Source organism: Alosa pseudoharengus, unplaced genomic scaffold (genome assembly GCF_046254945.1).
Source record: "Alosa pseudoharengus isolate Yale_2024_CS ecotype anadromous, Long Island Sound unplaced genomic scaffold, YU_APseudo_1.1 YU_APseudo_1.1_scf_4, whole genome shotgun sequence".
NCBI classification, from domain to species: Eukaryota; Metazoa; Chordata; class Actinopteri; order Clupeiformes; family Clupeidae; genus Alosa; species Alosa pseudoharengus.
The window spans coordinates 6,384,055-6,405,771 of record NW_027468774.1 but is presented as its reverse complement, the minus strand read 5'-3'; the positions used below and the strand labels follow the sequence as shown (position 1 = coordinate 6,405,771).

The following is a 21,717-nucleotide window of genomic DNA, read 5'->3' as shown; positions in this document are numbered from 1 at the left end:
GAGAAGTGTGTGTGTGTATGTGTGTGTGTGTGTGTGTGTGTGTGTGTGTTTGAGGAGCCAAGAACAGCTCAGCCAGGGTTATGTGAGGATTTCAGAGTCTTCTGTAAGATGAAGCTATTGGAAGTGACATCCTGCACGAACAGACGACAGGAGGAGCATAGGCACACACTACACTCATGGACATCTGTTATCAGAGCAGAATGTTAAAACACACACACACACACACACACACACACACACACACACACACACACAGCCCTGAACATATTAGGGCTCCAGTCAAAGATGGTTGTATTTGCAGTACCTCTATTACCACTCGTTACTTTGGACTAGTTTAACTAGATAGACATAAACCCACTGATGACACTGTGGCCGTCAGATGAAGAGAGGTTTAGGACTAAGACTAAGGCATTAATGGTGAGGATTAAGGCTAAGACTAAGGTGTTGTATATCAGGAGGATTAAGACTAAGACAAAAGTGTTGAACATGGTGAGGATTAAGACTAAGACTATGGTGTTGAACCTGGTGAGGATTAAGACTAAGACAAAGGTGTTGAACATGGTGAGGATTAAGACTAAGACTATGGTGTTGAACATGGTGAGGATTAAGACTAAGACTATGGTGTTGAACATGGTTAGGATTAAGACTAAGACTAAGGTGTTGTACATGGTGAGGATTAAGACTAAGACTATGGTGTTGAACATGGTTAGGATTAAGACTAAGACTAAGGTGTTGTACATGGTGAGGATTAAGACTAAAAGTATGGTGTTGAACATGGTGAGGATTAGGGCCAGAGATGAGCTTTAGAGACAAACTGTGGTTTATTGCAGTGACAGTTATTTATTTGAGATTATTTTTTTTGTTACATAATTCATTGTTTTATTTTGAAAGTATATAGTTTATACATTTAGTCACTCCTCAACAGTTAATGATGACCAGTCATAATGGAGAGATGTGTTATTGTTTATTGTTGTTTATTGCAACTCTGACCTTGTCACTTGTTTACTCTGGCTTTCGAGGTTTATTTGTGTTTATCTGTTGTCTTTGTGTTATTTTTGGAAATGGCTGCACTTTTCACTTTTGACTGTGTGGCACTTTAGTAAACTGCAAGTTTTTTTTTTTTTTTTTTTTTACTTCGCTATAAAAATAATTGGTCTTGACTTATCTTTTGTCTTTAGGCTACCGTTGGTCTGATTCGGAACCTGGCCCTGTGCCCAACCAATCAAGCGCCGTTGAGAGAGGCAGGGGCTATTCCAAGATTGGTCAATCTGCTCCTAAAGGCACACCAGGACACCCAGAGACACGCCTCCAATGCTCAGCAGACCTACCAGGTCAGTTACACACACACACACACACACACACACACACACATTGGGCTCTATCTTGCACTTTAGCGCAATTGACTTTACGCGCTGTTTTTTGACACGCGCAATTGACTTTGTGTGCTGTTTCTATTTTACCAGCGGGATAATGACTGTTGCGCCCGAAGCAAATCTAAAATGGGGTGGTCTGTAGTAGCTACATTACTCATGGGTGTGGTTTGGGCGTAACATGCAATAAACCAATTAGAGCGTCATCTCACATTCCCTTTAACAACAGGCACGCTTGTTCCATAGCGGATTGCTATTATGATGGTGGATTTGCCAGGCGCAGCCAGGAACGGTTCACAGCGCTATAACAGTTTGCTATTGATTTTTCCTCTTGACAAAATGTAAAACAGAAATGTCACTTTCCGATGTTTTGAGATCACTCTCACTGAATCACGAGGTTATGAATGCATAGTGATATTTTTGCAATGTAATCTAACATTACCTCACTAATGCAGATCTGTCAGATAAGCTCTCCTCTCCCGTGCTGCTGCTGTGGCATTTGGGTTAAATGGCATCGGCATGCAGTTCAACATCACGTCTCATTAAGTCCTCTAATATTTCCTAATTTATGTCATCAACACATCCGTGATTCGTGGAAATGTGTTCGCTAGATTTATACCTATTTTTTCACATCGGACACCACACTGATTTCCCTCGTGTAGCAATATTTGTCCTTGTAATTATGTATGGTTTGGAGAAATGGGAACTGCGTCGTATAGATGAGAGGAGCAAAGTGCATTGCGCAACACAGGCGCCCAAGCAAGCGCTCCTGCAGGTGTAAGCTACGGCTGTACCTTACCAACAGGCAACTCAACAACGAGAAACAGTTTCCAAGTTGACCTAACTTTCCAACTCTGCACAGTATCCCATTAACTGCATGACAGTAGGCTATTTACAATATTTTATGTAAAGTAGAGTTTGTAAACACGTTATCATCAACTTAATGCACGCACAACTTTTGTTTGAGCAGGAGAGAGAATAACAATGAATGGACGCAGCAACTACAGAAATTGTAGCCAAGGCTACTTTTGCTGCTTTCTTTTACTGTCTATGGTTGCTGTTTAACAGCACATAATAAGCTTATTTAAGCAAATTCACAAACTCAAGACTTTAAGGCCATCGTGGATTTAAAACGTTTTTTGAAAACAACGAAAGGATGAAGGGAACATAGCAAAGTTTGGAGTTATTTCAGATGGGCTACAACAAGGTAGGCAAAATTGTGGTGCTTGCTGATGTTAAAGCGCACACGATGTTTAAAGCCATACACAACGGGAAATTGGAACAAAACTAAAGGTAATTTTAGCCTTTATAGGGCTGTATAAAGTTGTCCAAATTAATAGGTCATAATTAGGCGTTGTTGTTGTAAAGATATTGCATGTATGTACTATAGGCTACAACATTTTTAGTTGACCAATGCACGAACAAAACTGGGCAACGGACAAATATTATCAAGGCTTTGAATGTTTCCATCTGTGCACAGGGTGTCTGTATATCGGTGTGCATAGCATTCATTCCTGCAGGCCTGTGGCCATGCATGCACCCTTAAAATAGCATCTGAATTTGCGCCACTGACTTTAGACCAGGAGGTTCCTGGTCTGTGGCGGAATTGTTTTCTGAAACTGCAAAATATCAACAGGGAGCGTTTGCGTCGGAACACGCCCCCTCTTTTCGCTGAAACGCCCCCGTGGGCGTACATGTACCTGTGGAGGGAAAATTCCAATATGACTGCAAAATAGGAAAGACAAAAGCGCGAGTATACAAACATATATTTACATAAATATATTTACATATATTTTTTACACATTTTCGCATTTACAAAATGCTACTTTTATATCACTTCTCTCTCTCTCTCTCTCTCTGTCTCACACACACACACACACACACACACACACACACACACACACACACACACACACACACACACACACTGACACACAGACAAAGACATACCCACAGATCCCCATAAGTATAAGTCTTGGAGTTACAGTACAGGCATGGTAACTCTTGGTGTCCGATGTTCAGCACAGCATTCTAATATATACCAGAATGTATTATCTCAAGATATCCCCTTGTCCTCTTGTTCCACTGTACCAGCTATTTTAACAAGGCTAGATTTAATTCACATTTTTTTTATCCGGTTGACCAATTGTAAAAGGTCACGTCTCAAGAAACAACAGCGGTCAGTTGTAGACAATAAGGGCTCATTGTTGGGGACCTACTATTTAGAATGAGTATTGTGTCTTGGCATTTGAGGTTTTCTGTTTTTATACACAGTTTAGACATGACTGAGCGCAAACACATGCCAAGGAACACGATGGCAAGGAACAGTTTCCTTTCATTAGGACCAGAGTTAATCTGGCACCCATGATCTGCTCATCTACCTGAGGGAAAGAGAAAGAGAGGGATGAGGAAAAGTGGAGGTGTGAAGAAGGGCAGCACAGTAGAGGAAGAGAGGGATGAGGAAAAGAGAGGAGAAAGAGAGGGATGATGAAAAGTGGAGGTGTGAAGAGGAGGAAGAGAGGGATGAGGAAAAGTGGAGGTGTGAAGAGGAGGAAGAGAGGGATGAGGAAAAGTGGAGGTGTGAAGAGGAGGAAGAGAGGGATGAGGAAAAGTGGAGGTGTGAAGCAGGGCAGAGGAGGAAGAGAGGGATGAGGAAAAGTGGAGGTGTGAAGCAGGGCAGCCCAGAGGAGAAGAGAGGGATGAGGAAAAGAGAGGAGGAAGAGAGGGATGAGGAAAAGTGGAGGTGTGAAGCAGGGCAGCCCAGAGGAGAAGAGAGGGATGAGGAAAAGAGAGGAGGAAGAGAGGGATGAGGAAAAGTGGAGGTGTGAAGCAGGGCAGGACAGAGGAGGAGAGAAAAGGCAGGAGAGAGATATGTACATTTGATAGCAGATGCAGTATGCACAGATTCAGCACATATTGGAAGCACAATAGGAGCACTACAGGTTCAAAGATTACAACTACAGGTCAGAACAACTGGTCACAAGGGGTAATCCTGAATTAATAAACAGGTTTTCACTGATAAAGTGCCTAAAAAGAGGTTCAAATTGTGTGCCATTTGGGCTGGCATCACTGTACCACATTTCTCTCTCCACAGTCCTGTCTCTCTCCACAGTCCTGTCCACAGTCCTGTCTCTCTCCACAGTCCTGTCTCTCTCCACAGTCCTGTCTCTCTCCACAATCATGTCTCTCTCCACTGTCCTGTCTCTCTCCACAGTCCTGTCTCTCTCCACAATCATGTCTCTCTCCACTGTCCTGTCTCTCTCCACAGTCCTGTCTCTCTCCACAATCATGTCTCTCTCCACAGTCCTGTCCACAGTCCTATCTCTCTCCACTGTCCTGTCTCTCTCCACTGTCCTGTCCACAGTCCTGTCTCTCTCCACAGTCCTGTCTCTCTCCACTGTCCTGTCCACAGTCCTGTCTCTCTCCACAGTCCTGTCTCTCTCCACTGTCCTGTCTCTCTCCACAGTCCTGTCTCTCTCCACAGTCCTGTCCACAGTCCTGTCTCTCTCCACAGTCCTGTCTCTCTCCACTGTCCTGTCTCTCTCCACAGTCCTGTCTCTCGTCCTGTCTCTTGTCCTGTCTCTCTCCACAGTCCTGTCTCTTGTCCTGTCTCTCTCCACAGTCCTGTCTCTTGTCCTGTCTCTCTCCACAGTCCTGTCTCTCTCCACAATCCTGTCTCTTTCCACTGCCCTGTCTCTCTCCAAAATGTCTCTCTCTCTCTCTCTTCCAAATGTACATGATATGCTTAAAACAATAATAATAATAATAATAATTGTGTGTCATTCGTCTGCAGAAGTATGCTAAGTGGAGAGATGTGGCCATTATATGGCACTACATCAATAGCATGCTACATACTGAGTGATATGATCACAGTGTCAGGGTAGAGGCCTAATGCGAGTACAGGAAGTCAGGATAGAGGCCTAATGCGAGTACAGGAAGTCTGGGCTGCCAGGGTCCAGGGCATTTAGGTGTCTTTGAGTTCCACATTTCACGTCACAAGTCCTGTTCCAAAAAGAAGTACAAAAGTGAGCATAAGCAGTGTTGTGCAAGTTTCTAGCCAGAGTTATGAAGTGCTTCACAGGGATTGGACAGGAGTGGACTGCACAGGCAGGAGTAAGGCAGGATCTGTGCGTGCGTGCACCCCTGTTCTGCTCCTGACCAAGGCAGATGGGCAGTCTGAGGGCAGCTGGTGGGTTGATGTCACCTGTTTGTCCAGCAGGTGGCACAGCTTCACAAGTAGGCTGGGAATTAGTTACCTCACAGAGTTTGACACTAGAGCCATGGTGGTCACTTTTCTCCCTCTGTCCTCTAACAGTGAACAGCTGCTATGAAAGGAGTTTGTGATGATCAGAAATATTGAGGTAAAAAAAGACTGGCTACACCAAACTTTGCAAACACAGAAGGGGAGAAAAGACAATAATAAAGTGCTGCAGAAACTTGAGCTGTGTGTGTTTTGGAGGGAAACCCCAGAGGACCCCGCTTGCAACCTCAAACAAGCGCGAGCGATACAAAACAGTTCAAAGGCAACTTTAAAGCCATATAGACTTAAAATCCCACACAATTATGGGAAACCAAGAGGGATTCAGTGTTTTTAGGGATTGAGACTCAGAGTCTTTGGATTATGCAGGATCTCAGTATGTATGTATGGAGGGATTTATGCAGTGAGCTGCTTTTTGAACAAACGAGGGAAATGGGATAGCAACCTTTTTTTCAGGAACCCAGAAAGTTTGTAACTTTATACACAAACTCCTGAAACTAATACTTATGTGGTTTTCTGAAAGAGGCAAATAAAGAAGTTGTTAGTCTGTAATGTCAGTCATCGATCTTTCACAGCTATAAGTAAAGTTATAATCTATCACAGCTATAAGTGGTTTCAGGCTGTGGTAGTGTAGTGGTTAAGGAGCTGGGCTAACGTGCAGTAGCCTGAAAGTTGTCGGTTCAATTCCCGGCTTCCACCGTTGTGCCCTTGAGCAAGGCACCTCACCCCAAGTTGCTCAGGGGACAATGTGATCCCTTGTAATATAGCTGACATATGTAAGTCACTTTGGTCAAGAAGTGTCTGCTTAATGAAATGTAATGTAATGTAATAGTAAATTACTGCTGTGAGAGATTACTATTTTAGCTGTGAGAGATCTCTCACAGCTAAAAGTGTAGTTGTAGTCATCACTCACAGCTATAAGTATAAGTTCAAAGTAGAGGTACAAGTAGAAGTTGATGTGACTTGATGCCACTTCTGAAAACCACAACACTAAACTTCAGAACCATGTTTGTGCATCAGGCATCAAATGCATCCAGCCCTGTGAATACATTGTCTGTGTGTGTTTCTCAGAAACTCTGATTATTAACTATTTGGGTGTTACTCTATGAGGGGGAACTATCGGACCCTATTGGTCAGGCATTTTTGGCCCTGAAAGGAAATGTATGTACTATTACCTTTTGTGTTTTGTTTTTTTTGTTTTTCATTCTTTACTTTTTAAACTATTCTTTGACTTGCCTGTTGATGCTTGTATTGCTCAGGATGGTGTGCGTATGGAGGAGATTGTGGAAGGCTGCACAGGAGCCCTGCACATCCTGGCCAGAGACCCCATCAACAGAGGAGAGATCGCCAACATGCAGACCATCCCTCTGTTTGTACAGGTACAGCTTACTGTGTGTCTGAGTGTGTGTGTGTGTGTGTGTGTGTGTGTGTGTGTGTGTGTGTGTGTGTGTGTGTGTGTGTGTGTGTGTGTGTGTGTGTGTGTGTGTGTGTGCGTGCGTGCGTGCGTGCATATCTGTGTTCAAGCACTGTTGTGGTCATTCAACCTATATCGCATTTCACAGTGGTTGAGTCAGCTCAGCTCTCTCTCTCTCTGTGTGTGTGTGTGTGTGTGTGTGTGTGTGTGTGTGTGCACTTGTTTGGATCAGATTGGGGTCCTGGAGGAATAGGCTGAGAAACACTGGCCAGATATCAGGTGGAAATGGGCTGGAGTGTGTTTTCTTCTCTCAGTCCCATGTTTCTCATGGGAAACACTGGAGAGGGTGTGTGTGTGTGTGTGTGTGTGTGTGAGAATCTGTCTGTGTGTGTGTGTGTGTGTGTTTTCCTCTCTGACTATCTCTATGCAGTCATATGTGGGAAAATGGGAAGCAGATGGCTACGGGTGTGTTCTGCAAGGATGCCCTGAATAAGCAGTCTCTTGTGTGTGTTTGTGTGTGTGTGCATGTTTAATTCTCTCTCTCTGTGTGCAGCTGCTATACTCGTACGTTGAGAACGTGAAGCGCGTTGCTGCGGGTGTGTTGTGTGAGCTGGCTCTGGATAAGCAGTCTGCTGTGTGTGTGTGTGTGTGTGTGTGTGTGTGTGTGTGTGCATGTTTAATTCTCTCTTTCTATCTCTCTCTCTCTGTGTGCAGCTGCTATACTCGTACGTTGAGAACGTGAAGCGCGTTGCTGCGGGTGTGTTGTGTGAGCTGGCTCTGGATAAGCAGTCTGCTGAGATGATCGATGCAGAAGGAGCCTCCGCCCCTCTCATGGAGCTGCTGCACTCCACCAACGAGGGCATCGGTGAGAACACCCACACATCCATCCACACCACACATCCATCCACACCACACATCCATCCACACCACACATCCATCTACACCGCACATCCACACCACACATCTACCCACACATCCATCCACACCACACATCTACCACACATCCATCCACACATCCACACCACTCATCTACCACACATCCATCCACACCACTCATCTGCCACACATCCACACCACACATCCACCCACACATCCATCCACACCACTCATCTACCACACATCCATCCACACCACTCATCTGCCACACATCCATCCACACATCCACACCACACATCCATCCACACCACACATCCACACCACACATCTACCACACTCATTCACCCACACATCCACACCACACATCTACCACACATCCACACCACTCATCTACCACTCATCTACCACACATCCATCCACACATCCATCCACACATCCATCCACACATCCACACCACACATCCACCCCACACATCCACACCACTCATCTACCACACATCCATCCACACCACTCATCTACTGCACATCGCTCATACTACTCATCTACCTGTCCATTAATCCATGCATCCATCCATCCCTCTATCTATTTGTCTATACCAGAGGTCCTCAATAGGCGGACCGCGGTCTGAGTCCAGACCCTGACGTGATCCGACCCGGACCATAATTATTGAGATCTTCACTGAAGATTTCAAAGCTGCGCAAAATGTTTTGTAGGCTATAACAATAAGATCCTTTACTTCAGGAGCTTCAGGAACCATCATCTCGCTTGCTGCTACTCAGCCAATCAAATCTGTGCATCCTAATAAAGTCGAGTCAGGGAGTGAAGTTACAATGGTGCAGAGACTCACTGATAGCCTAATAAGTGAAGAAAGTCCGCTACACCTTATTCACTGTTAGCCTGACAGGGAAACTGAAAGAGGAGAGGATGAATATGTACGTGTTACAACCACCCGGCTCGTTCTGGGTGATTTAACATAGGGAGACCACACGTGGATAAAGAGTTAACGAAAAATATGTATTTATTAAAGTAATCATGTATGCAAAATGTGAAGTGAAGTCAGTATTAATGAGATGGTAAGAAAACAAAGGTGTGGTGTAAATCAGAGTAATGTGCTAAACCCAAACAAAAGACAAAGGCGACGCATGTTGCAGTGGAGAGAGGGAACCCCGAACTCCAGCCAGGTAGCCTCTTTTATAGTGCAGGTGCCCCAATCAGGTGATCAGCAGCACCTGTGCCTCGCTCCACCCTGCACACAGAACGACCGAAACAGGCAGGCAGACGGAGACCGGCAAGGTCGTAACAGTACGTTATCGATAAGTACGTTATTTGGATTATATAGTTATATGGATTGCTCAAAGAGGAGAAAGCTAGACAGCGAGAACAGAGCTTTTAATAACGATTTTATATAGCCTATCACATGTTAAACATTATGATGCTCTGGACCTTTGATTGAGGAAAATTTCCGTAACTGGACCTCGCTGAAGTTTAATGGAATACTCCTGGTCTATACATATGTCCATCCCTCTATCTATTTGAACATGCCATCTATTCCTCCATCCATCTACCTATCTATCCTTTCATCTGTATGTCCAACAATCAATTTGTTTAACTAGCCCTCTGTCATTCCATCCATTCTTCTATTGATCACTTTATTAACCACAAGATCGTACCTCTATCAGTCATTTTCTTCTATGCACACTGATGTGATTGAGTTCAAGTGTGTGTGTTTGAGCGTGCCTGCCTGTGTGTTGTTTGCTTGTGCCTGTCGGCTTGTCTATAATTGATAGCTTCACACACAGGAGATTGAGGAGTGTATCCATTCACTTCCTGTTTCCCCACCAGTCTCCTTAATCATCTTAATTGGTGTGTTAGCCGTCAGTGTTTGGGTTGAGTTTGTGAACCTCCAAGTGCTGCTGCATTTCTCTGAGTGCCATCAGCTCTCTGCTTGGCTCCGGCTCTCTCTCTTCTCTGATGCGAAGGCGGCTTAATTGTCCCTGTAAACGCCAATTAACACCATCTCATGACTAGTCATTATTTGCACGCTCACCACTCAACATCTCATCTCTCTCTCCCCATCACACTCCTCCACCATTGCTGTCATCATCTCTCTTGTTCTGTGGCTCTCTCCATCTGTCCTCATCCTCCTCCCTCTCTCTCCTCTCTCTCCACCTATCCTCATCCTCCTCCCTCTCTCCTCTCTCTCTCCACCTGTCCTCATCCTCCTCCCTCTCTCCTTTCTCTCCACCTGTCCTCCTCCTCCCTCTCTCCTCTCTCTCCACCTGTCCTCATCCTCCTCCCTCTTTCCTCTCTCTCCACCTGTCCTCATCCTCCTCCCTCTCTCCTCTCTCTCCACCTGTCCTCATCCTCCTCCCTCTCTCCTCTCTCTCTCCACCTGTCCTCCTCCTCCTCCCTCTCTCCTCTCTCTCCACCTGTCCTCATCCTCCTCCCTCTCTCCTCTCTCTCTCCACCTGTCCTCCTCCTCCTCCCTCTCTCCTCTCTCTCCACCTGTCCTCATCCTCCTCCCTCTCTCCTTTCTCTCCACCTGTCCTCATCCTCCTCCCTCTCTCCTCTCTCTCTCCACCTGTCCTCCTCCTCCCTCTCTCCTCTCTCTCCACCTGTCCTCATCCTCCTCCCTCTCTCCTCTCTCTCTCCACCTGTCCTCATCCTCCTCCCTCTCTCCTCTCTCTCCACCTGTCCTCATCCTCCTCCCTCTCTCCTCTCTCTCCACCTGTCCTCATCCTCCTCCCTCTCTCTCCTCTCTGTCTTTCCTACCTCCTTCTCTTTTCTTTCCATGCCTCTTGCCATCTGCTTCTCATACCTCCCCTCCCCCCGAGCGCTGGCTGTCAGTCTGTCAGTCTATTATTGACAGCATCTCTCTTTCTCTTTCTGACCCTCTTGTCTCTCTCACGGTCTGTCTCTCTACTGAATACAATGTACTTTATTCAATGATTCAATGCAGCTAATACACAGGAAATTACTGGGAAAAGAGACCACTACACATTTTTCTGATGTCATCCTACGGTTGCTGAGTGTCATTCGAATGAATTGACGGTCATATTCAAATTTGCAGTGGTCTCTTCGTTTTGAATATGACTGTCAACTCATTCGAATGTCACTCAATAACCATAGGATGACATAAATATGTGCAGTGGTCTTTCCAGTGCTGTATGTACAATAACACACACATTTACACAATACATATACATTAGCAAATATAATATAAGCAAAGGAACTGACCTGTGTGTGCCTCTGTCTGCAGCCACATATGCGGCGGCGGTCCTCTTCCGCATCTCCGAGGACAAGAGTTCCGACTACAGGAAGCGGGTGTCTGTGGAGCTGACGCACTCGCTCTTCAAGCACGACCCTGCCGCCTGGGAGCTGGTGAGTTGAGCTCACACTGGTCTTCAGTGGCCCCTATAGGCCCGGAGGGGTCATGGCAAAACTTTAGTGTGATTGTCACCTTTCTTACTCTCCATTCCCCTGAAGCACACGCTCATCATTCACACCTGAAGCGCAGTCTTACCTTTAACACCTGAAGCACACCCTCACCTTTAACACCTGAAGCACACCCTCACCTTTAACACCTGATTCACACCTTCACCCTTCACACCTGAAGCACACCCTCACCTTTAACACCTGATTCACACCTTCACCATTCACACCGGAAGCACACCCTCACCTTTAACACCAGAAGCACACCCTTACCATTCACACCTGAAGCAAAACATCACCTTCATGCCTGAGAGCCCTGAAGTCAAAATACAGGTCATATGATTTGTATAGTCATGAGTAGTTTATGTCCTTATGTTTCTTATTTATGTTTCTTGTGTGCCCTTAGCATTACCATCCATATTACCATCCATACCATCACTCTAATACCTCTGGGATGAATTATAGTTGAAAGTTGAAGTGAAAGAGGATATAGAAGGAACTTGACTAGCAGGTTTCTGGAGAAACAGAGACCTGAATGGGGATCTGGTGGTGGACTCTTCAGAGTGATAGCCTAACAGTGTTGGTCAGACCAGAGAGAGACAGTCTTCAGAGTGATAGCCTAACGGTGTTGGTCAGACCAGACAGAGAGAGACAGTCTTCAGAGTGATAGCCTAACGGTGTTGGTCGGATCAGACAGAGAGAGACAGTCTTCAGAGTGATAGCCTAACAGTGTTGGTAGGACGAGACAGAGAGAGACAGTCTTCAGAGTGTTAGCCTAACGGTGTTGGTCGGACCAGACAAACAGTCTTTAGAGTGTTAGCCTAACGGTGTTGGTCGGACCGGACAAACAGTCTTTAGAGTGTTAGCCTAACGGTGTTGGTCGGACCGGACCAGACAGACAGACAGTGTTTCAGGACCATGGTCAGCTCTCAGGCCAAGCCTGTTTATTGGCTTGCCAAACAAATCATCCAGATATGCAAACTTGTGAAATATTTATGTCAAGCAGTTCTCCTCAGAAGCGTCATTAGGAAGTGCAATAACATCACTGGCACCCCCTGACTGACTGGCATATTATTTGCTATGTTGTTGTTACAGTAATTCATGCTGATTTTGGTGGAGGGGGAAATGGGTCGAAGGCATGCCATTAAGGTTGCACGGCATCGCCCGGTGCACAGAGGAGATCAAAACACGCATCCGAGGAACATGTCCGTGCATGCTGCAGTTTGTTTGCTGTGTGTGATTTGAATCAATATTTAATTATGGGCGCAGAATACCTATGGCTTGCAGAGTGTGTAAATCAGGCCTAGGAAGACTGGTGCATCCCACCACTGACGTATTAGTGCTTATGATTAGAGGCAGCCTGTAGTCTTAAACGCCAGGAGTAGTAAGACAACTAGGCTGAGCTGATGTCTGTTGGTATGATGACAGCAGAGGTAGAATTTGGTTATTTTGTGTGTGTGTGTGTGTGTGTCTGGTGGGGGTGGGGGGGCTCTTACTGTGTATTACCTAATTTTGTTCTTATTGTTAACATTTAACATGAACTTACCATAACAATACCATTATCAGTCATTCCGCCTGTCTGCCTGCCTTCCTGTCTGTCTGTCTGTCTGCCTGCCTTCCTGTCTGTCTGTCTGTCTGCCTGCCTTCCTGTCTGTGTGTCTGTCTGCCTGCCTTCCTGTCTGTGTGTCTGTCTGTCTGCCTGCCTTCCTCTCTGTCTGTGCTTAATCCTCTGTTCCTCCCTCCACAGGCCCATAACAGTGTTCCCCTGGAGGCTGGCTACATGACAGATGGTGAGTGATCTCTCTGCATTCATGTTCTTTAAAGCAACAGCGTGTGTTACACATAATGGTCACGTCCATGAGAGCTCCTCAATAACAACTCTTGCTGTTGTTAAGACCCGCACAGGTACAGAATGCAACATAAAAGAGATCCGATCAGCAGGTGAAACTTAAACAAGAGAATTTGCAGTTTCAGAAAAAAATGGTACATTATTCTTCCTATGGTAGTACCCTCAGGCATTCAACTTTGACAGACTAACATGAAACAAATATCAAGGATACAAGGAGGTTTATTTGTCACATACATAGCAATACTAACGTAAAGCATGTAGTGAAATTTCGTTTGGTGCTCAGCTTTTTCTGTCCGAGTTTGAAGAAAGAATGATAAAGAAATATTATAATAAATAGCAAGAGAGAGTATATCAGTAGATTGTCTAAGTGTACTGCATGCAATGAGTACCAGTAAGATCTCTTCAGGTCGTAACCCTTCAGGGCCTAAATTATTTTTAGTTTCCTACTTTTACTTTTAAGCTCTCGGCTCTTGGTCATAAGGGCCGTGTATACACTAGATTGGCATGTTGTGATTTTGGACATTTGGACATTTTGGTCATTTAGACTCTATGGGCAAGTTTGAAACTCAGGGACGACTTGAATTTAATGAATGGACAGATTTCCTCATATTTAGTGCATTCTCTTCCCCTTTCTCTCTCTCTCTTTTTTTTCCAGAGAGAGAAAGAGAATGAGAGAGACTGGTGCTTCCTTGAGCTGTAATCAATACTCCTCTATGAATATGGACGAGGGTGTTTATTTCTCATTTTATTTAGGAATACATGCTGATTTAGCATGCTGGCAGGAAGTGCTCTCTGGGAGTGAATTTAGAAGGTGGAGAGAAGGAACAAGAGCACGGAGAGGAAGATGGAAGAGGAGAGGAGGGGGGGGGGAAGAGAAAAAGGAGATAAAGAAATGCTAATGAGAAAGAAAGGAGAGTGAATGATATAGAAAGAGGGATAAAAGAGAGAGAGAGAGAGAAAAGGAGAGAGAGGTATGGAGTGCATTCTAACGAGAGAAATAAAATAGAATGATTGAATGACATGTAGAGAGAGGAAAGAGAGATGGAGAAAGAAGGGGAAGAGAAAGTGTGTATGTGAGAGAGAGATACAGAGAGAGAGAGTGAGAGAGATACAGAGAGAGAGAGAGAGAGAGTGTGAGAGAGAGTGCAGAGTGATTTAGCATGAGTCTTGCTCTATTGGTTTCCTGTCTGTCAGCAATGCCAGAAGTGACAAAGCGCAAAGTTTACACCAGAGGGCGATCATTACAGCCAGCAATGACTCTCTCTCTCTCACACACACATACACACACACACAAACACACTCATGAGTGGAGTGTACACAGGTGGAGACACATAGACACCTGCACTCACACACAAGTGTACTTCATACATAGACACACACACACACACACACCCACACACACACTCATGAGTGGAGTGTACACACGCGGAGACACATAGATAGACACATGCACTCACACACAAGTGTACTTCATACAAGGACACACACACCCGCGCGCGCACGCACGCACGCACGCACACACTCTAAAAAGGTTAGGCACTTTCCTTCATCTTTAATTATACCCTTCCAGTCCTGCTGTGTGTCTAATAAACCTGACATATCAGGTCTGGTGTGTGCGTGTGCATGGGTGTGTGTGCGTGTGCGTATGAGTGTGTGTGTGTGTGTGTGTATGTGTGCATGTGCGTGTGTGTATGTGTGCATGTGCTTGTGTGTGCGTGTGTGTGTGTGTGTATGTGTGCATGTGCGTGTGTGTATGTGTGCATGTGCTTGTGTGTGCGTGTGCATGTACGGGTGTGAGTGTGTGTGCGTGCATGTGCGGGTGTGAGTGTGTGTGCGTGTGCATGTACGGGTCAGAGTGTGTGTGCATGTGCGTGTGTGTGTGCGTGTGCATGTGCGGGTGTGAGTGCGTGTGCATGTGCGGGTGTGAGTGTGTGTGCATGTGCGTGTGTGTGTGTGTGTGCGTGTGCATGTGCGGGTGTGAGCGTGTGCATGTGCGGGTGTGAGTGTGTGTGCATGTGCGTGTGCATGTGCGTGTGTGTGTGTGTGCATGTGCGGGTGTGAGTGTGTGTGCGTGCATGTGCGGGTGTGAGTGTGTGTGCATGTGCGTGTGTGTGTGCGTGTGTGTGTGCATGTGCGGGTGTGAGTGTGTGTGCATGTGTGTGTGTGTGTGCGTGTGTGTGTGCATGTGCGGGTGTGCGTGTGAGCGTGTGCGTGTGTGTGTGTGTGTGCGTGTGCATGTGCGGGTGTGAGTGTGTGTGCATGTGCGTGTGTGTGTGCATGTGCGGGTGTGCGTGTGTGTGCGTGTGAGCGTGTGAGCGTGTATGAATGGGCATGATCGTCACAGAGTGTTACAGTAAGCTGAGACAGACCAGCACAATAAATATGGTCCCAATATCCCTGAGAAGATTAAGTGATGAGTTAGGGATAGTGAGAGAGGAGGAGAGAAAGAGAGACGAGAGAGAAAAAGAGAGGGAGAGATACCGGCACAAGTGTAAAGTGATGACTGGAAAGATGATTGAGGGATAATGAAAGAGAGAGGGAGAGAGAAAGAGAGAGAAGTCAAGAACCCCGAGTCACTGTTCCCTGACAGTGAAAACAGCGGTGGATTTGTGGAGGTTTTCATTTGAATGCCCCCATAATGCATTGGGCCACTGGCCGTTTTCTGAAGCATGTTTTCGTAGGCAACTAGATCTGGGGTCAAATTCATGTCCCCGGTATACGGTCATGTAAAGAACAGATGAGCGCACCCATCATTTAAGTATATATACTGTTTTGATCCCGTGAGGGAAATTTGGTTTCTGCATTTATCCCAATCTGTGAATTAGTGAAACACACTCAGCACACAGTGAACACACAGTGCACACACTAATCCCGACGCAGTGAGCTGCCTGCTACAGCGGCGCTCGGGGAGCAGTGAGGGGTTAGGTGCCTTGCTCAAGGGCACTTCAGCCGTAGACTGAGATTAGACCCTCCGGTTACAAGTCCGAAGCCCTAACAAGTAGGCCACGACTGCCCCAAATTTCCATCTAGTCATCTATACAGTACTATGCACTATGCAGCACAATGGTCAGGGTTGGACCATCTAGACTATGCACTATGCAGCACAATGGTCAGGATTGGACCATCTAGTCATCTAGACTATGCACTATGCAGCACAATGGTCAGGGTTGGACCATCTAGTCATCTAGACCATGCACTATGCAGCACAATGGTCAGGGTTTAAGCATCTAGTCATCTAGACTATGCACTATGTAGCACAATGGTCAGGGTTTGAACATCTAGTCATTCAGACTATGCACTATGTAGCACAATGGTCAGGGTTGGACCACTTAGTAAAAATATAACAAAGCTTTTAGAACACTATATTAGATTAGATTAGATTAGATTAGCACACACCAATTCAATGCAACATAAGACATAACAGGCAGACCAATTGATATACAGACAGCAGACAGACATTAGTTAGCATGCTAGCCAGCATGTTACCTATAGCAACTGTGTTGTAGCTGACCAGTAAGGATTCTGCATGCCTTCTCAATAGTTACAGTAGTCAATGCAATGCTAGTCAATTATCTCAATGCTAGTTTGAGCCAAATGGTCTATCCCACTCTATGAAAGCGAAACAGGCCTACAGAGCTTTGTGTGTGTGTGTGTGTGTGTGTGTGTGTGTGTGTGTGTGTGATAGAGGGAGACACAGCACTAACAGTGTAATTTTCTCACCCACACACCTTAGAGCTGGACGGAGCATACCCTCCCTATGGCTATGCTGACATTCCCATGGACGGTCTTCCATTGGACGCGGAGCTGCATGAGGCCTACATGCCCGACATGACCTATGACCCCCGGCAGGCCTACCCAGAGCCCCTCTAACAGTAAGGGACAATGCCTACCCAGAGCCCCTCTAACAGTAAGGGACACTGCCTACCCAGAGCCCCTCTAACAGTAAGGCGGGGATCACATCAGCCAGCGGCAAGACAAACGTAACGCAAGGCTCAGACCATAATAAGATATCTCGTTCCTAAGCAACACAAACGGTTTGTCAATTTACGCTCGCGTTGCGCTTTGAAAGTCGAACCAAGTTCAATGCTCAGCTTGTTCAACGCTAGCGTTACGCCAGCGTTGCCACCGTTCCGCTGCCGAACCATAGAGAACCATAGGAAATATGGCACTTGCCGCTGGCTAATGTGATCCCCGCCTTAGGGACAAGGCAAGTCTGCACTGGTGACACTTTAACCCTGCCTCCTATGGCTGATAACCATGTTATATGGCATAAGTTGTATATATTAAACTGATATCTTGAGTATATATATATATACACGCACACACACACACACACTCCTATCCAGGATATTGTTAACTCTTAACATTAAATGTGCAATAAGTGCTAAATTGTAGATCCTTATTCATTTCTGACTTTTTTCAGGCACAAGATTGAGGAGAGAGAATGATCATCTATTGCAGAGTCGGGGCCTAAAGCAAGCTATGATGACATCACAAAGGGAAGAAACCATGTCACAGGGTTGGGCTGTCTGGAACTGTTGTATGTTGTATACAAAAACAAAGTTGATTCCGTGTTCAAAGTTGCTTTGTTTTAACCTTGATGTTACGGGTGGCCAGGCCTCCCCTTTTAGACGCTGTGTGTTAGCTATTTCCTTGCAGACTTTCTGTGTTGGGGGGGTGGGGGGGTGGGCTATACTTTTGTATCTCTTACTGCATGTAGGACACAACCTCCAGCTCCTACGAGGCGACCCTGGTAGCCTCCACGCCTCCAAAGGTCAAAAGGTCAATGATTTGCAGAGACCCTGTGACAGACGGACCCAAACGTCTGACCCTGGTGTCCGAGCTCTAGGCTGTGCAGTCTGTCCAGCTCAGTATGTGTGGCCAGACCTTCGCATAGCCACATTTCAGGAGCCACCATCAGATCCTCTGTTTAAGTTGCAGGGTATGTTTGTTTTTGCGCATAAACAGGCGACACTCAAATGTGGTGATGAACAACACACACACACAGAGAGAGAGAGAGAGAGAGAGAGAGAGAGAGAGAGAGAGAGAGAGAGAGAGAGAGAGAGAGAGAGAGAGAGACGGACATGCATATGCCAACTTACAAACCCACACACACACACACACACACACACACACACACACAAAAACACATGCACTCACTCAGAAAGAGCCATTTGTGAATTTTTCCATTTAGTTCCTACCATTGACCTGATAATACTGACCGTTCTCCACTGCGAGTAGTTTTAAGGAAAACTTCTTTAGGGCGAGGGATGTGGGGTTGGAGGGATGTGGGGTTGGGAGGTTGGGGGGACTCATAACTGAACCACAGAGGTGAGGGGCTGGGGGATTTAAGCCAAAGAGATTTATTTTGTGATGATAATCATGTAGCTTTGTCTGTCTGTCTGTCTGTCTGTCTGTTCGTTTGTTTGTTTCTCCCATTCATTGTTGTATTGCTGTGGTCATTGCAGGTGTTGCTGGGTGACACAGTACCCATAATCCTTAGATATAGACAATAGAAAAAGATGCCTCTCAGCACATTCCAAGTAAACAAACAAACAAACAAACAAACAAACAAACAAACAAATATATATATTACAAATGATAACGGAGGTCTGTAACTCACTAGTATGGGCAAGGGAGGGATATTAACTATGAATATGCATTTTTACAGAACATTTTTAGTTGGAAACTTTTTTTGAAATAAAATAAACTATATTAACTACAATGGCTATTGTCATTCTTGGTGCACTTTTCTTTTTGTCTCACATACACAATGTACCCACATTGTTAGGCTACTGCACACATATAGTACAGTGGGCAGATAGGCTACTGCACACATATAGTACAGTGGGCAGATAGGCTACTGCACACATATAGTACAGTGGGCAGATAGGCTACTGCACACATATAGTACAGTGGGCAGATAGCCTACTGCACACATATAGTACAGTGGGCAGATAGGCTACTGCACACATATAGTACAGTGGGCAGATAGCCTACTGCACACATATAGTACAGTGGGCAGATAGGCTACTGCACACATATAGTACAGTGGGCAGATAGGCTACTGCACACATATAGTACAGTGGGCAGATAGGCTACTGCACACATATAGTACAGTGGGCAGATAGGCTACTGCACACATATAGTACAGTGGGCAGATAGCCTACTGCACACATATAGTACAGTGGGCAGATAGCCTACTGCACACATATAGTACAGTGGGCAGATAGCCTACTGCACACATATAGTACAGTGGGCAGATAGCCTACTGCACACATATAGTACAGTGGGCAGATAGCCTACTGCACACATATAGTACAGTGGGCAGATAGCCTACTGTACACACAGTTGTGTTCAAATAAATAGCTGTGTGTTAAAAAAGTGAATAAAGAACAAAGTCATTTTAATCGTTTTTGGTTACACTTTACTTGACAATGTCGACATAAGAGTGACATGACACTGTCATGAACGTGTCATAAAGAGGTCATAAACGTGTATGACAAAACGCTTTACTGTTCATTTTCACTGCTGTAAGGTTCATATTCTGTAAGTCGCTTAGGACAAAAGCCTCTGCTAAATACAATAGCCATAACATAACACAACCATAACACAACACAACCATAACATAACACAACACAACCATAATATAACACAACCATAACCATAACAATAACACAACCATAACATAACAATAACATAATAAGGCAGATAGCTTACTGCACCTATACTTAAAGCAGATATCCTTCTATAAATGTGGATATTATACTAGCTTACTGTACACACCTGTAAACATCATGTTTTGGAAAGAAGGGAGCTCCTCCGTCCGGAGTCCGACCTCTGACCTCTGACCTTCAGTCAGCCAGGACTGCTTTCCTCTCACAATTAGACTAGGCTGCATAAAGTGGATCCCAATAATTAGCACTGGTGTTCATGGCAAATCTGACACTGTTCACTAAAGAATGGATAGTGGAACTGAAATCATTTATTTTCAAAGGTTGCCCCCTTGTGGACGTACCATATAGCCAACCCACTATTGATTTTCATTTGTTACAGTTTTGTCTGACTGCTTACAGTTTTTTCTGATTGCTTAAGCACATTTTTTGTAACTATGGCTATTTTTGCAAAACTCTACACACAAATAGGAAAACCTTTCACCAATTCAGCAAAACATTGTAGTTCTCTTGCAAAAGCTAACACACCTTGCTTACAGTTTTTTCTAATTGCTTAAGCACATTTTTTGTAACTGGCTTTTTTTGCAAAACTCTACACACAAATAGGAAAACCTTTCACCCAATCAGCAAAACATTGTAGTTCTCTTGCAAAAGCTAACACACCTTGCTTAACTCTTTACACCTTCGTAAAAATGATGTTTTCGTATCAAACAGTAAACATAAGCCATCACAATAATAAGCACACAATGTGCCAACTACACACTGATGGTCTGAATAAAAAACACATCTGGCTTTTGTATTGGTGTTTACAGTATTTACACACATCAAAACCAACACAAGTGTGTTTTTCCAAGTAAGTCAAAACACAAAATAGCAATTTCACTGAGACAAAACAAATCAGTCTACATCGGGTCATCTCTCAAAATTTCGTCTACATCACATGCAATGTCCTAGTCCAAGGCACCGGGAAAAAAATATTCTGGAATGACGTATCCAGGCCTGACATGACAATATCCCCACATGTAGACTGATTTTTTTGTCTGTAAAAGGGCTATTTCTTTCTCTTCTCACTCTTCCTGCTCACTCCATTACCCATTGTACATGACCTGTGGCTTATTTATAGTGCTTAGGCTGATTGCAAAGTGAACTAATGATCTAAAAGTTTTCACATGAGTGAAAGAGAGTGTGCCAGAGAGTTGGCAAAATAGTGTAAATAATAGCTATACATGTGTATAGATTTGCTAGGAGCGTGTTGATCATTTGGAAATTGAGTGTAAAGCATGAGTTGTGTTTACAGTTCCACAAAAAGAGTGCTGTGCAGTGAACTGTGCTTACAGTTGTGCAAAGTGTGTGTTACAAAATTGCAAACTGAGTGCAAAGCAGTGTTTGTGCTTTTAGTTTTGCGAACTCAGTGAGTGGTTTTGCTATAAGTATTAATAGTTTTAGAAATTGTGCTATAAGAATCACGGTTGTGTTTAAGCATTCAGAAAAACTGTAATAGCTTGATTTCTCCTGAAACGGCTCTTTAGTTATCCCTCGATATGTGCACAAATATGGTTGATAGGTATTGTACATCAAAAACTGTGTCATTGTGGTTCTGATATCACATTACATCAGTGGTTCTCAAACTCTTTTTGTCATTCCCCACTTTGGAGGTGGGGAATTTTCAAGCCCCACCGGTGGGCCGGCCGATGAGTCTGCTTGGAGCGGGCAGGCCCATTATCGTGGCCGTGAGACGTACGCGGTCATCGACCTGACAGATGCATTAAGAATTTTCCGCGAAAATCTCTGAGATTTACATTTTAAAGTATAGGAAGTCCAACCAATATTTATACCACTCGCTC

At 44.9% G+C, this 21,717-nt stretch overlaps 1 protein-coding gene across 1 annotated transcript in view; it reads left to right on the top strand.

Moving 5' to 3' along the window:
• jupb (junction plakoglobin b) overlaps positions 1 to 17,866 on the top strand; it is a 101,150-nt gene extending 83,284 nt beyond the window's left edge. The window contains 7 exon segments of the mRNA XM_076267096.1: positions 1,179 to 1,331; positions 6,888 to 7,007; positions 7,757 to 7,907; positions 11,178 to 11,299; positions 13,098 to 13,140; positions 16,933 to 17,071; positions 17,623 to 17,866. Of these exon segments, the coding sequence (XP_076123211.1) occupies positions 1,179 to 1,331; positions 6,888 to 7,007; positions 7,757 to 7,907; positions 11,178 to 11,299; positions 13,098 to 13,140; positions 16,933 to 17,069 (726 nt within the window). The 3' untranslated portion in view covers positions 17,070 to 17,071; positions 17,623 to 17,866.
• Positions 17,867 to 21,717: the final 3,851 nt, after the last annotated feature.